This window comes from Hoplias malabaricus, chromosome 3 (assembly GCF_029633855.1).
Source record: "Hoplias malabaricus isolate fHopMal1 chromosome 3, fHopMal1.hap1, whole genome shotgun sequence".
NCBI classification, from domain to species: domain Eukaryota; kingdom Metazoa; phylum Chordata; class Actinopteri; order Characiformes; family Erythrinidae; genus Hoplias; species Hoplias malabaricus.
The window spans coordinates 79,845,556-79,860,555 of record NC_089802.1 but is presented as its reverse complement, the minus strand read 5'-3'; the positions used below and the strand labels follow the sequence as shown (position 1 = coordinate 79,860,555).

Genomic DNA, 15,000 nt, shown 5'->3' with positions numbered 1-15,000 from the left:
ATTACTCATGCATTTTTATTTTGTTTTGTGTGTGTGGATAAAATAAATAAATGTACTCGATAAAAATTTAGAAAATTGCAAAATAGAAAATGCCACCCGTTTTGTAGAATGACTTATTTACACACTCAAATAAATGATTTACAAAGTAAAAATGTAATAATAATAATACATGAGGGCATGATCAATACCGATAAAAAGTGACAAGGAAAAAAAATCTGATTATTTTAATTCAATGGATTTAGTCAAATCCTTTTCAAAAGTGAACAGAGAAAACAGGCCGTTTTCAGAGGACACCATGCATCGCACTCAGAGTTTGAGACTCTTACAGGTGCAGTGATGCTTGTTTGATATCAGTGTATTCATTCATTCATTGTTTGTATCCCTTATCCAGTTCAGGGTGAACTTGAACCCCCAACCCCAGGACCCTGGAGGTGTGTGACAGAGACACTACCTGCAGCGCCACCATGCCGCCTGATAACAAATGATGTTTTTTAATTACATTTTTTAAACAATTTTATAAAGTAGAATGTTTCAATTCAAGTTTACTATTGTTATTTCTTGTGTAGTGTTAAAATTTTGAATCCATCCATTCTCTGTAACCGCTTATCCAATTCAGGGTCACGGTGGGTCCAGAGCCTACCTGGAATCATTGGGCACAAGGCAGTAATACACCCTTCACAGGGCAACTCACACCTACGGTCACTTTTTGAGTTGCCAATCAACCTACCAACGTGACGTGTGTTTTTGGACTGTGGGAGGAAACCCACGCGGACACCACACCAACTCCTCACAGACAGTCACCCGGAGCAAGAATCGAACCCACAACCTCCAGGTCCCTGGATCTGTGTGACTGTGACACTACCTGCTGCGCCACCGCGCCGCCCAACATTTTGAATCTCTTTTCTCTAAGGGTCTTAAATCATTTTAATTCTCAAATCTATTTTAATTGAACTGTCATCCTTTACAAGCTTCATAAATACCTAGATTTCCCCTCTTGTGGAACGACTGCATTCAGTCACTACGCGTTTTCATTACAGCATACCTGCCATAAATATAGTCCCCTTTACTAAAGGAAATGTCTATATTATTATTATTATTGATAAAATACTGCATCAATATGTAAACAAGCAGCAGAAATGTGCAGAAAGAAGTTCTCTATGCATTTGAGCCATTGTCCACATATAAACCATAAATAAGATGAAAGCAAACGTAAGAAAAATTAATATTAAAAAAAAAACAATTTTTACTTTTACAAAGGTTAGGGTCACTTTATGAAAATGAATCCCTCCCTCCTCCTGGTCCAGTCCCTCTCTCCTTCAGGTCCGCGCTCACTCCGCTCACAACAGCAGCAATATTTACAAATATGAAAATAATCTCAACAGATATAAAACTGACTTTGTGGCGGTGCTGCACAGAGCTGCTGACTTTCTGAGGAGTTTCAGCGCCTGCGCAGAGGAACTCGGGGAAAAGGACGGAGTTTCCCTCAGGGTCCGCTCTTCAGTCCGAGGACCAGCTCTGTCTCTGTCTCTGTGAGTAACAGCGCTGTCACACTTTACTCTCGCTTTACGGACATTGTTGGGCTTAAAATAACTCTATAAAACTATAAACTGTGTATAAGACCGGACTGGAGGACTGCAGTTGGAAAATAGGTTCAAAAACGTCTAAAACTGTTAGCCCCGCCCACTCCTCTGTGAGTGAACGGAGCAGAAGGGAATTTTAAATAATAATTACAAAAAAAATCCAGTCAAATCCAGAATCCTGAATATCCCCCAGTGTTTTCCTTCACATTTATCGGAGAAAAAATGAACTGGATTAAATAGTCTACATTAATGTTTATTACATACTGGTGTTTGGTAAAACTGAACATAGTGGGAGTCTGTAGCTTATTAACGACACAGCTGTGTTCTTAAATTCAAAACCCAAGATAAAGCTAAGTGCCAGGGTGTACTGGTGTACAGAACTTACCACACTTCATTTGTAAAGGTCCCATTTATATGGGGTTTTATGGCACTCTTGAATTACTGAGGTCAGGCCAGACTCCACTTGGAAAAGCTCAGTTATAGCCCTCTACTGATTTGGAAGAACTGCGCATTCTAAACATTAGGGAAGGAGCCTGCCCAGTAAACATTTAGCCGTTGATTCAACGTTGAAATAACGTAATGACTGCCGTCTAATCAACGTTCTCTTAATGATGAAAATGAAAATTGAAAAGACGTCCAAACACGGACATTGAAAAGACGACTATTAGACGTAGTTTGGACGTCTATCGACGTTATTAATCGGTCCCGAAATAAATTACTTGTATAAAACGCGTTTTGAACGTCCACTGACGTTATCGATTGGTCACCACTTAACTAACTTATTAAGATGGATTTTGGACGTCCGTTGACGTTTAAAATATGTCCTTGATGGACAGACTACTTTTAGACCTATTTGGAACATCCATGGACGTTCCTTGTTTACTGGGTGTAGATGAACTGATTTCAAAATCAGAGTCACGTGTCTTGAAGATATTAAGACATTCTGTCATTTCATTTCAAAATAAATGCTCCTTAAATATCACATATCAGTTTTATACTAAATGTATTAAAAAGGAATGCTTCCGTTTGTATAGACAGCTTCCATGTACAAATGATAGCACATCACCTGAATGTATCAATCATTTAATATCAATACATTACTGTATGTCATTTAAAAATAAAGGCCCTTTGTGTTATCACATTTCTGTAACTTGTATGCCAAATTGAGTTAATAATTAAAGACGATTTAAAAAAGTTTAAACCCTCTTCTGAATAAAACCCTGTTGTTGTGTGTGTGATTCTCTCAGGACATGGCTGTGAAGATCGTCCTGATCCTCCTCCTGTTCTCTGTTTCTCTGGGACACGCTCAGAGTGAGTTTCTCTGATTCTGTGTTAATACAATTATCCTTAAAAGCGTTTTGTTACTTATATTAAATCATTGTAATCTATTGGGTAATTTATGATACATTTCTCTTTCTGAGATTGCTCTGTGCATGTCACACACACACAGGAGAATATAATTTTGCTGTGTAGAAGAGACTGGATATTTGAATACAAACAAATTCACTAGAAGTTTTCTCACACAGGTTCTAGGTATGTGCTTTTTATTATTATTATTATTATTATTATTATTATTTCTAATTGCTTTTCTATACATTTTATGATTCAAACAGGGCTTCTGGACGTGGAGTGTCAGTCTGCTGTTGGAGTTGTCGGAGAGGACACAACCATCCCCTGCTCTTTTAATACTATAACGGAAAATCTAGATATTTATATATCAGCAGTGAAGATTAAAAAGAAAGGGCAGAAAGATCCACTCTTTTATATCAATTATAATGACCAGGTAGTTAAAGGAGATCCTCGAATTAAACTTCCTTCTAGAACCGATCCGTCTGTGCTCTTCACCAGCACCACCGTCTCTGATGAGGGAGAGTATTTATACGAGCTACAGACCAACCGTGGTGTGATAAAGGATGGAAGATTCAATCTGAGTGTCACAGGTGAGTGCTGCTCTTCTTCAGTGAACCCCTTGTTAATGAAGCTCTGTGGGGCTGGTGTATGGAAAGAGATTAGTCTCAAAATACTTGACAAACCTGTAAATGTTAATCCTCAAATTAAAAACAAGTCAAAAATATGTTTCACTGTTCACAAATGAATACATTCCAATCTGTGTCTCACAGTCTGCAATTTGTACAAATACATATACATTCATAAATACGTGTGTTTAGTTTTCATAGCTATGTCATAATTTAATAAATAAAAAATACATTTGTTTAAATTTACATTGAAGTCTGGACAACGACTGGACTTTAACGTCGTTAAATGTAGGGCACCTTCAAATGTGCCCCTAACTGTCTGTGATATGAAGCTGAGTTCAGTGACTTTTTGTTCGAACTTCCACATGTAATGGTGTGCAAATGCGTCTCCATTTAATGTGGGCCCACACGTCCTAAAACAACAGTGCCCCCTAGCGGTGGCTTGTTCGCCCGCTGCATTTGTGTGTGGATCGGGTGAAATGTGAAAGGAAAGTCTCAAAATCCAAAAACCCGCGAGAGGAAATGAACAAATACATGCGAGTGACTTGATCCACAAACGCAGATTCAACACTTTACAAATACATTTTAAACAAGAGCCCCTAGCGTCTATCTGCGGGTTCAAGCACTAACTGGCTTAATATGGCAGTCAAGTCAAATCTGACAACTCCTGTAGTATAAGTTGATTGGGAGAGGATGTATTGACATTTGAGGCTGAGGCAAAATTTTTGAGCCAAGTAGGTCTGTGCAGTAAGAGGTGATTGCGTTTGTGTTGTGTGTTCTACAGTCTCTGAGATGTGTTGTTTTCTGTGTGATGTGTGTAATCTATGTAATGTGTGAGCCGTGCTCTTAAAATCGGAGAGGCTACTATAGAATAGTTATATATAACTATATAATATTTAAATACAGGTGGGCATTTAAATGCAGGATGGGGTGGGTTGCCTCACTCTACAGCCAATCAGAGTGCAGCTCTTGCCTTTTAACACGTTATGTAAAGTTACACTGTACTCGGTGAGAAATAAGTCTAAACTTCAGAATTATACTCATCTCATCAGAATAAAACACACCATAACTAAGGGTATTTCCTGTTTGGTGAGGGGTAAATGGCCACTTGAAGAGGTACAGGAGACTAGTTTCTCAAGCAAAAAAAGAAAAAACTGTAAGATGTTGGCATTAGGTCTAGACAAGATACAGTGTTGTGAAAAAGTGTTTGTGTCACCCTTAAATGTTTTAGAATTAAAAGTTTTAAAATTTTAGTCAAAGACAACACGAGTAAACACAAAATGCAGTTTTTAAATGAAGGTTTTTATTATTAAGGGAGAAAAAAATTCAAATCTACATGGCCCTGTGTGAAAAAGTGTTTGAAAATAAGGGTTAAAACATAGCTGTGGTTTATTTCCTGAGTTCAATTTCTCTAGTCCCACCCAGGCCTTATTACTGACACACACCTGTTCTCAATCAAGAAATCACCTAAATAGGACCTGCCTGACAAAGCCAAGTAGACCAAAAGATCCTCAAAATCTAGACATCGCTCCAAGATCCAAAGACATTCAGGAACAAATGAGAAAGAATGTAATTGAGATCTATCAGTCTGGAAGAGGTTATAAAGCCATTTCTAAAGTTTTGGGACTCCAGTGAATGACAGTGAGAGCCATTGTCCACAAAGGGTTGAAATGTGGAACAGTGGTGAACCTTCTCAGGAGCGGTCGGCCAACAAAATTACCCCAATAGCGCAGTGATGACTCGTCCATGAGTGACAACAGACCCCCAACAACATCCAAAGAACTGCAGGCCTCACTCGCCTCAGTTAAGGTCAATGTTCATGACTCTACCGTAAGAAAGAGACTGGGCAGAAATGGCCTGCAGGGCAGAGTGCCACAATGAAAACCACTGCCGAGTTAAAAGAACATTAAAGCTCATCTCAATTTCACCAGAAAACATCTTGATGAACCCCAAGACTTTTGGGAAAATATTCTGTGGACTGATGAGACAAAAGTTGAACATTTTGGAAGGTGTGTGTCATGTTACATCTGGCGTAAAAGTAACATCTCATTTCAGAAAAAGAACATCACACCTACAGTAAAACATGGTGGTGGTAGTGTGATGGTCTGGGGCTGTTTTTCTGCTTCAGGGCCTCAGACTTGCTGTGATAAATGGAACCATGAATTCCGCTGTCTACCAAGAAATCCTGAAGGAGAACGTCCGGCCATCGGTTCGTGACCTCAAACTGAAACCAGCGTTGGTTCTGCAGCAGGACAATGATCCAAAACACACCAACAAATCCACCTCTGAATGGCTGAAGAAAAACAAAGTGAAGACTTTGGAGTTGCCTAGTCACATTCCTGACCTGAATCCTATTGACATGCTGTGGTATGACCGGTTCATGCTTGAAAACCCTCCAATGTGGCTGAATTACCACTATTCTGTTTGGTGACATTACATTCAGGTTTCATGATGTTTGGATCTTGTTAAGGTCGTCAAACAGCTGCTGAAATCTGATTGGCAGATGGTGGCCATGTTGTTTTGAATATGACATCATCTATATCATCCTAGAATCTGATTCAGGACATGACTCACTACATGCATACCAATCATCATGTCAATCGGACAGTCCTGTGAAGCATAAACATTTTTTGTTGTTATAGTGCTCCCTAAGCTTGTAGTTGCACAACCAAGTACTCATATCTTCCAACCCTTATAGGGATCAAGCATGTGAAGTATCGTAACATTCGGGGATAGCGTTTGCGAGTTATAGCTGTATATGTCTGATTTTTGGAACGCGAGCTCCACCCCTGTATTTGGGCGGAATCTGGAAGCCGAGCAGTGATGAAAGCCCAACTTTTTTTTTTGATAATTATTAAATTTCAAGTGCTTAGGATTCTGCTGATACCACATCTATGTCCATATTGGGTACATTTCCAGAGACTAGTTCACGCTCAGAAATGTGTGATTTTGCATATTATGCAGAGTGGGCTGAGCTTATGGGTTCTTGAGACATTTTTGTAGGGTCTGACCAGAAGAATCAGGGGAAAAAGAATACCGTCTCTATGCCACATGGGGTAGGAGATATGGACCTAAAGGTGTTTCGTTTCTCTATAGCGCCACCATCAGGCCAATCAGGCTGATTTTTGATTTCCACCGAGATTTCTCTTTTTTGGGAGAAAAAGAATAATACGAAAAACCCTAACAGAAGCAATAGTGTTCTACGCAGTGCATGCTTGAACCCTAATTAAAGACTCTAACTTTATATACAATGTAAATTTAAACAAATCTATATTTTATTTATTAAATTATGATATATCTATAAAAACTAAAAACATGTATTGATGAATGTAACTGTATTTGTACAAACTGCAGACCGTGAGACACAGATTGGGATGTTGTGTTTAATTTGTGGATTAACATTTATGCATTTGTAAAGTATTTTGAGACTAATCTCTCTCCAGAAATAATTTCTTAATCAGTGACACCACCTTAAATCTAAATAATAAATGAAATCTAAATGATAAACCTGGACCCAGTGATCCCGCTGTGGGGAACCCTGTGGTCAATTGTGTCACTCACTGTCACATTGCATGGCTTCTCATGCAATGAATCCTGGGAAAGTGAGAGACTGTGGAGACGCCCGCATAATGTGAATCTCCGGTCTGCCTTTCAAACATACATACTATCTAGATTCTCCCAGCGAAGCCACTGGCCTTGTTTTGCCTGTGATGCTACTGTTGCCTCCTCTTCCTGCTCGCAAATAAATCTAGTCATCATTTGCCTTCTCTCTGGTGATGTGGCCTTAGTAAAAGCTTTCCATGAATCACCTGACCCAAGGCCCACTCTTTCACATTGCACTTGGCCAATCACATCCCTTAGCTCTCATGAACTCCTGGCTACCTGCACAGCCACTTTCAGATTCCACACGCTTCTTGTTTTTGTAACTGGCACTGCTGCTTTAACCACTGCATCCTTCGATCCTGAGAAAATCATCTCACGACTCACTTTTGCACTTCTCAACTAAACTTGTGAGTGGCAGCTCCAGTACCCCTCTCTGATACCATGCCAGGCTGCTTAAATACTGTGGCACCCCTAGCCACTTCCTTATGTAAGTTATGTAGAAATACATTTCTGCATGTATGTAGAAATATTTGTATTTGTCAGATTTGTATTTTTTCAGGTCTGTTTTAATTTCACTTGGCAGAGGAAGCCTCATGTAATTCTGAGCAAGCTTCAATCTCCTGCCAAAAACAACCCCAAACACATCCTTTACAGAGAACACACTTAAACACACTCAGTTAGAGCCACTGCTAAGACCACCCCAATCACACCATGCTACAACCTGCTGTTAATACAGTGTCAGCACGCTTTGAGTATAACACTAACTATTCATTCTGTTTCATCAGATCAGGACATTTACTATTCCTGTTATATTTGCTATAGCATGGAATATGCATGTAACTGAGTTGGTAAGCCAGTTCAGGAGTCTCATCCTGGAACTCTGGGTGGCTTGGATGTATGCACATAGAGCTGTGGCTTAATTGGTTGAAGAGAAAGGAGGACACGGGGTGGTGGTGCATGTGATGTATTATAAAAAATGCAGCTCCTATGAACTAATACAGACTACTTTGTTGTTCCTATAGCAGCCAGTTTATGCTCCATAGAGCCTGTCTCCCACATGAGGGCAGCCATGTGTAAAATAGGTTTAGTACATTATCTCTGACACTCCCAGGCCATTAGGGGTTTGTATTACTGCTGTTCTTTTAACACTGTGTGTACTGATTCTCAAGGTTCAGCAGAGTACCACCAGCCTGTCATTAATTCATGGCATAAAGTAATCAAAGACCGTGGCAGGGCTGAACTTCACTGTGGCGCTAACAGTGGATATCCAGCAGGAACCATTCACTGGTTTGACAGCAAAGGAACCAGCTGGACAGAGAAGGCCACAATGGAAATAAAAGAGGCAGAAGATGAACAGCTGACAATGTCCAGCACATTGACCCTCACCAGCACTGACTTCAGACTGGAGCCCTTCAGGTGTGTCATTCTCAACGGCAACCTCATCAAAGTAGAAGAGGCCAAATTTGACTTGTGGATGATAGGTAACTGCTTCATTATTTACATTTATATTAACATATATTCTTCCCACACAGCCCACCTTAGTGGGGTCTACATACACTGAACAGAGTCCAACTGGGTCCAGGAGGGGCTTGGTGCTCTGAGGGGGTTGGTCAGAAATGTGTTCTTCAAACAGTGGAGTGAGCTTAGATCACGTGGTGGTAGAAATATATATATATATATATATATATATATGTTTCTCATTAGGAGATTGCATTTATAGTATTACATATTATAACATATATATAGTTATGACCAAAATTGTTGGCACCCCTGAAAATTTTCCAGACCGTATTTGGAGCTTTGCGTGACATTATATCAATTTTGGCTTTTTTTCCCTCTGTTTTTTTGTGTTGTTCCAATACACACAAAGGAAATAAACATGTGTATAACAAAACATGTGTAAATCAATAATGTTCTGGGAGAAGTACTGAATTTTCTGGAAAATTCCAGAATTCCAACAATTTCGGCCATGACTGTATACTTATTATATTTTTATGTTTTAGTGATTTAATGAGGAATGTATAAATTTGTTTTTATCCAGTGAACATGTCTAATTCATTGAGTAGGTAATAAATAATGGTTTGTAGCATAGGGTTAATATAGTACACTATGGGTTTGATATAACCTGGGATAAATCTTACAATATGTCATGAGTGGGCACAGCTGAAAGAGGAGGTAGAAACATGTGCTGAGGTGAGATTTAATAAATATGAACAGAAAACAACAGACGACATGTTTACACACCCAAACAACGTAGGCAAGGTGATAGTACCACAAGACTAGACCAAAATTAACCACAACCCTAGATCAACCTGACAAAGCTCTCCTGGATGTGTAGCAGTGCCTCCGCAGCTTCCGTGAGTGCGACATGACGAAGCTCCACGAAAACAATTCCGCGACATGTGCTCTGTGTTTGTAACAAGCGAATGGGTGTTTTCATGCAAATTATCAGCCAATGATCCTCCACTAGCAGCTGCCGAATTACCATAGTGTCAACATATGAATGGCAGAACGCGTCTATGGGCGGAACAAAAAAGCTTGTGCCTCAAAAATGTGCCGGTTGTTGTTTACGCTTCTCTCACAAGAATATAAATATATATATCGTTTCATCCTATATATAGTTAGAAAGTAGACCCTTCAAGTTGTATTTTTTTTTTAGGATAAAATCTCGCAGAGTTATATACGTGTTTATGTGGAATTTCAATTTTATTGGCGGCATAGCCGACCTTAGACGGTTAAATAACAAGATGTAAAGGATAGACCTGTGAGCACCTGACATTTTTATTTATTATTTTTCAGATGATCCACTTTCCTCTCCAGACACTACACTGCTGCTGGTTGGAGTTGGGCTTTTAGTTCTGTTCTTAATCCTCCTGCTCGTGGCGATCATCTTTTTGTATTTCAAAATCACAAACAGTGAGTAACAGCAGCTCTCAGGAACACGAGGTCACTAAGACCATGAAGATGCTTCAAGTAAGGAAGAAGTTCCTGAAGTTTTGCCATACTTTATTTATATAATAAAGATAAAATTTTAATTATTTAAATAATAAATAAAGAATTATATATATATATATACACAGCACCATCCATAATTATTGGCACCCCTGGTTAAGAAGTGTCCTTTGGCTTCTAATAAATTCTTTTTAAAAAGAAAATATACGACAACAATGCAAAAAAAGAGAAAAATCTAAGCTTTAAAAAAAAATCACACATTAAGAAATCTTTTGAATGAAATCATGTGTGCCACAATTATTGGTGCCCCTGAATCTTCTCCTATAACTCTTCACAAGATGGGAGAATACAGAAAGAGGGATCTTCGACCATTCCTCTTTGCACAACCTCTCTAAATCGTCCAGAGTCCTGGGTCTTCTTCTATGCACTCTCCTCTTCAGCTCAGCCCACAGGTTTTCTATTGGGTTGAGGTCTGGGGACTGAGATGGCCATGAGAGGAGCTTGATTTTGTGCCTTGTGAACTACTTTTGAGTAGATTTGCCCACATGTTTAGGGTCATTATCTTACTGAAAGACCCAGTGACGACCCATCTTCAGCTTTCGGGCAGAGGCCTCGTAACCCCAAGATGCTATCATTTGATTCAATTCTCTTACAGTGAGCTTTGGAGAACCTTTTACTTCTCTTACCATCCTTCTCACTGTGTGTAGCAGGATACACTTGCGTCCTCTTCCAGACTTTGTCACAGTTCCAGATGTTTTGAAACTTTTGATGATTGCTCTGACTGTAGATAAGGACATCTGCAGGTGAGTGGCTATTTTCTTGTAGCCATTGCCTAATTTATGAAGGTCGACACTCATCTGTTTTACTTGAATAGTGTGTTCTCTTGTCTTTCCCATGTTTAAGAGTGAGTAAGAGAAATAGGCCTCTGTGTAACGCCATATTTATACCCCAGGGAAACAGGAAGTGATGAATTACTAATTAAAGGTTCCTACATACTTTGAGACACTTTATACACTACAGTAGAAATGACAGAAATGGTTCAAATACATTTATTTCCAAGAAATTGTCAAGGGTGCCAATAATTGTGGAACAGGTCATTTTTCATTCATTCATTCATTCATTATCTGTAACCCTTATCCAGTTCAGGGTCGCTTTGGGTCCAGAGCCTACCTGGAATCATTGGGCGTAAGGCGGGAATACACCCTGGAGGGGGCGCAGGGCACAGGTCATTTTATGGGAAATTATTATTTCTTAGTCTGAATTTTTCTTTGTTTATTTATTATTTTTGTTTCACTTGAGTTGAAGGTTGGTTTTTTCTAATTTTGTTTAGAGTGAAATTATGCTTCTGCAAAAAAATATTTGTTTATTTTAAGGCTTTTAACACATTTTAACTAGGGGTGCAAATAACTATGGAGTATATATATATATATGATTAAAATCTTAACATGATGAACTGATATTTAATGTAATTTAATGCCCATTTTGTGAATGTGTTTTGCTGACAGAGGCCCAGAGAGTTTCTTCCATGGAGAGAGAGAGTAGGTTTATTATATGTATATCATTATACTGCTTTTTTCTGGAACTGTGATGTTGTGTCTGGTCTTTTTCTGATTTTAAAGTTTCAGTTTCTTCTGTGTTGAAATCAACATCTTTATATAAACCCATGCCTTCATTAAAAGTGAACTTTTAACCTGGTCACCTGGTCACTAACACACTCATCCAGTCAAATACACACTCACCTGTTCACTAACACACTCACCTGGTCACTAACACACTCATCTAGTAATTTACACACTCACCTGTTCACTAACCATCTCATCCGGTCATTTACGCACTCACCTGTTCACTAACACACTCACCTGTTCACTAACACACTCATCTAGTAATTTACACACTCACCTGTTCACTAACACACTCACCTGGTCACTAACCATCTCATCCGGTCATTTACGCACTCACCTGTTCACTAACACACTCACCTGTTCACTAACACACTCATCTAGTCATTTACACACTCACCTGTTCACTAACACACTCACCTGGTCACTAACCAACTTATTCGGTCATTTACGCACTCACCTGTTCACTAACACACTCATCCAGTCACTAACACACTCACACAGTCACTAACACACTCACCTGTTCACTAAAACACTCATCCAGTCACTAAGACACTCACTCTCTCACTAACACACTCACCTGTTCACTAACACACACACCTGTTCACTAACACACTCACCCAGTCACTAACACACTCACCTGGTTTACACACACTTACTCTGTCATTCACACACTCACTCTGTCACTCACTCTCTCACTCACACACTCACTCTGTAACACCATTACCCAGTCACTAACACTCATCACTTTTGATTGTTGACAAAAAAAATCTGATAGAAATTCAGGAAAGACAAAAACTATTTGACAGCACTCTGTAACACAAAGTCAAAACTACAAAATTAGTAACTTACTCTAAACATTCAAAACAACCTGAGACAACCACTTAAGGAATTACAGTGCTTTCTTTTTCTATACGTCCTGACACTTCTCTCTGTTGAGGAGTTTTCATCCACGTCACACTGGATCCACGGCAGTCAGCAGGTTCATCTAGGTGTACCTTCCATCTCCAGGCTGAGAAGAGCTCCTCAGTTGGGTTCAGGAATGGGGAGCAGGGGCGAGGAGTTCCATTAGTGTTCTGTGACTAGCAAAACATTGCCTGATGTTAGAATGGTGAAAACTCACATTATCACAAATGACCACATATTTGGGCAAGTCCTCTTGCATCACAACTCTCTCATGATCAGGGTTGAGAGAATGTTGAATTTCTGGAGGGAGGGAGTTCCAAAGGCGAGGAGCAGATCTGGAGAAGGCTCAGTCACCTGCACAGGTTGATAGGGAGAATGTTGAGTAAACTAGCTGAGGAAGATCTGAGAGTGTGCTTAGGTGTGTAATGTTGAAGTAGGTCAGATAAATAAGAAGGAGCTAAATTATTGAGAGCTTTGTATGCAAGAAGGAGGATTTTGAACTGAATACAATATTTAACTGAAAGCCAGTGGAGGTTTTGCAGAACTGGGGTGATATGGTGGTGGGACAAGGTGTGGGTGAGGAGACGAGCAGAAGAGTTCTGTATTATCTGACATTTATGGAGTAGTGAGGAGCTGATGCCAGATAAAATTTACAATTGTCAAGATGGCTGGACACATGGATGTGACTTTAAGCACCGGACTGGGAAAGAGACAGGTGAATTTTTGTGAAGGTGTGTGCGCATATTTTTGATTGTGTATATGAAAATTGATTTGCAGGAGATTGTGGATGTCTGCTGTATTTCAACACTTATTTTAACAGCACTCTGTGAGCATTTGGGAACTGAGGAGACCAGTTGCTGTCGTTCTGAAAGTCAACTGTTTTCTGATAGTTGCTTGTTACAGGATTTCAGCTGCTCCACCGCTCGGGCTCCGTTATAGTGTTTTTGTTTCACAAAGTCCCAGTTGTTTTCTAGAAATAAAACTTTAATTCACTTAAAAAAATAAATAAATTAAATATAAATCCAGCCATAAACCAGTAATTATACAATAATAATGTTCTCTACTCATGTTTATCAGTGCAGGTGATGGTCTAACCTGGAGCCGGACAACTGTGGAAGCAGGAAAATACCTGAGATGGTGTACACATCAGACACAGAGCATGGACTAACCTGTCAATGAAACGTCTGGATTTTGTCACAAAAGGAACTGCCCCTGTGACACAGTAAACACTCAGTGGTTCTTTAAAAATCGATCAGGAACTCTGTACCCAGACCTGGATCACATGTACCAGAGAGAAATGAATGTTTGACCCAAAGGTGCCTGCTCTCTGGAGCGTCTCTCCTACTCTGCCTGTCTAAAATATGCTGCTCTGTCACCCTCACTGGTGGAAATATAATTTTTTAAGTTAAAAGTTACACAAAACATGTTTATATTATTAACAACTTGTTTGAGATATGAGTTTGTTACAATATTTTGAGAAAAAGGAGTGTCCTGTTTATTTTTGTTGCTACTGGGTGATGTTTCCATTGGCTGCTGCTGGGCGACATTTCTAGCGACTGTTGGTGGCAGAAAAACAGCCAATTGTCTTCGAACCAGACGCCTTCGGGAGCTTCATCTGTCGCCCCAAGCAGTCAGTCGATGGTGGAATATCAGAGCACATTAGAGCTGCAGTTTATGATCTGTAGTTGTATATAATCTTTTGTGTAAATGTGAACACACTGAAAACACATCTGAATGTGAATTGTAAAAAATATGTTCTCAGAAATACAAGTTTGTGAATGTGTAATAAAATTTGAAGCAGATGGTGGAAATATTTTGTGCACGTGTGAAAATGTTTTAATCAGGGCATATTCACATACATTGTTGCAGTATGGACAGGCAGCACCCATGGTGCCTTCATCTGTGGCAACTTTGCTCTCTGTCAGGTGGCAGATGGAGGTTATTAGGCCCAGATCGTAGGTGAGTAATTCAGAAACTTCCCACCTAAACACCTAAGTCCACTCTTCAGTCCGAGGACGTGGGAACAGACGGTTAAAGCATTTACACTTTGTAAAAACTACTGAAAAACCCTGTGAAACTCTTTAATCCAGGCTCCTTTATTTATGAGAAAATAAAACTTTGTATTAAATTTGTGTTGAGTGTTTTTTATAAAAACAAAGGAGAAGAGCTTCTTTGTAAGTCACCACCAAACATGGATATTTCCTTCTGCTCAACGCCTGAAGCACTGTCCTTTAGTGAGTGTGTGTCGCTCTGTGAAGGACCCCTCCAGGCTGTGTTCTCCCCTTGTGCCCAGTGATTCATTTTTAGTTATTTATATCATTTTCATTACAGGACTCTTATTTTGGGGTAATGCATGACCACTCT

General features: G+C 39.5%; 1 protein-coding gene across 1 annotated transcript; it reads left to right on the top strand.

Moving 5' to 3' along the window:
* The first annotated feature begins 1,468 nt into the window (after window positions 1-1,468).
* LOC136692403 (uncharacterized) lies at window positions 1,469-14,644 on the top strand. The gene is made up of 7 exons (XM_066665776.1): window positions 1,469-1,529; window positions 2,828-2,891; window positions 3,194-3,520; window positions 8,329-8,640; window positions 9,959-10,075; window positions 11,617-11,649; window positions 13,714-14,644. Exons 2-7 carry the CDS (start codon window positions 2,831-2,833, stop codon window positions 13,728-13,730), a joined length of 867 nt encoding a protein of 288 aa, XP_066521873.1. The 5' UTR covers window positions 1,469-1,529; window positions 2,828-2,830; the 3' UTR covers window positions 13,731-14,644.
* The last annotated feature ends 356 nt before the right edge of the window (window positions 14,645-15,000 follow it).

What these genes read in the sequence shown, in the direction of transcription:
- LOC136692403 (XM_066665776.1), top strand. Translation starts at nt 2,831, where the DNA reads ATGGCTGTGAAGATCGTCCTGATCCTCCTCCTGTTCTCTGTTTCTCTG. An exon ending in TTCTCTGGGACACGCTCAGA is followed by an intron (nt 2,892 to 3,193) that starts GTGAGTTTCTCT and finishes TGATTCAAACAG; the next exon opens with GGCTTCTGGACGTGGAGTGT. An exon ending in ATTTGACTTGTGGATGATAG is followed by an intron (nt 8,641 to 9,958) that starts GTAACTGCTTCA and finishes ATTATTTTTCAG; the next exon opens with ATGATCCACTTTCCTCTCCA.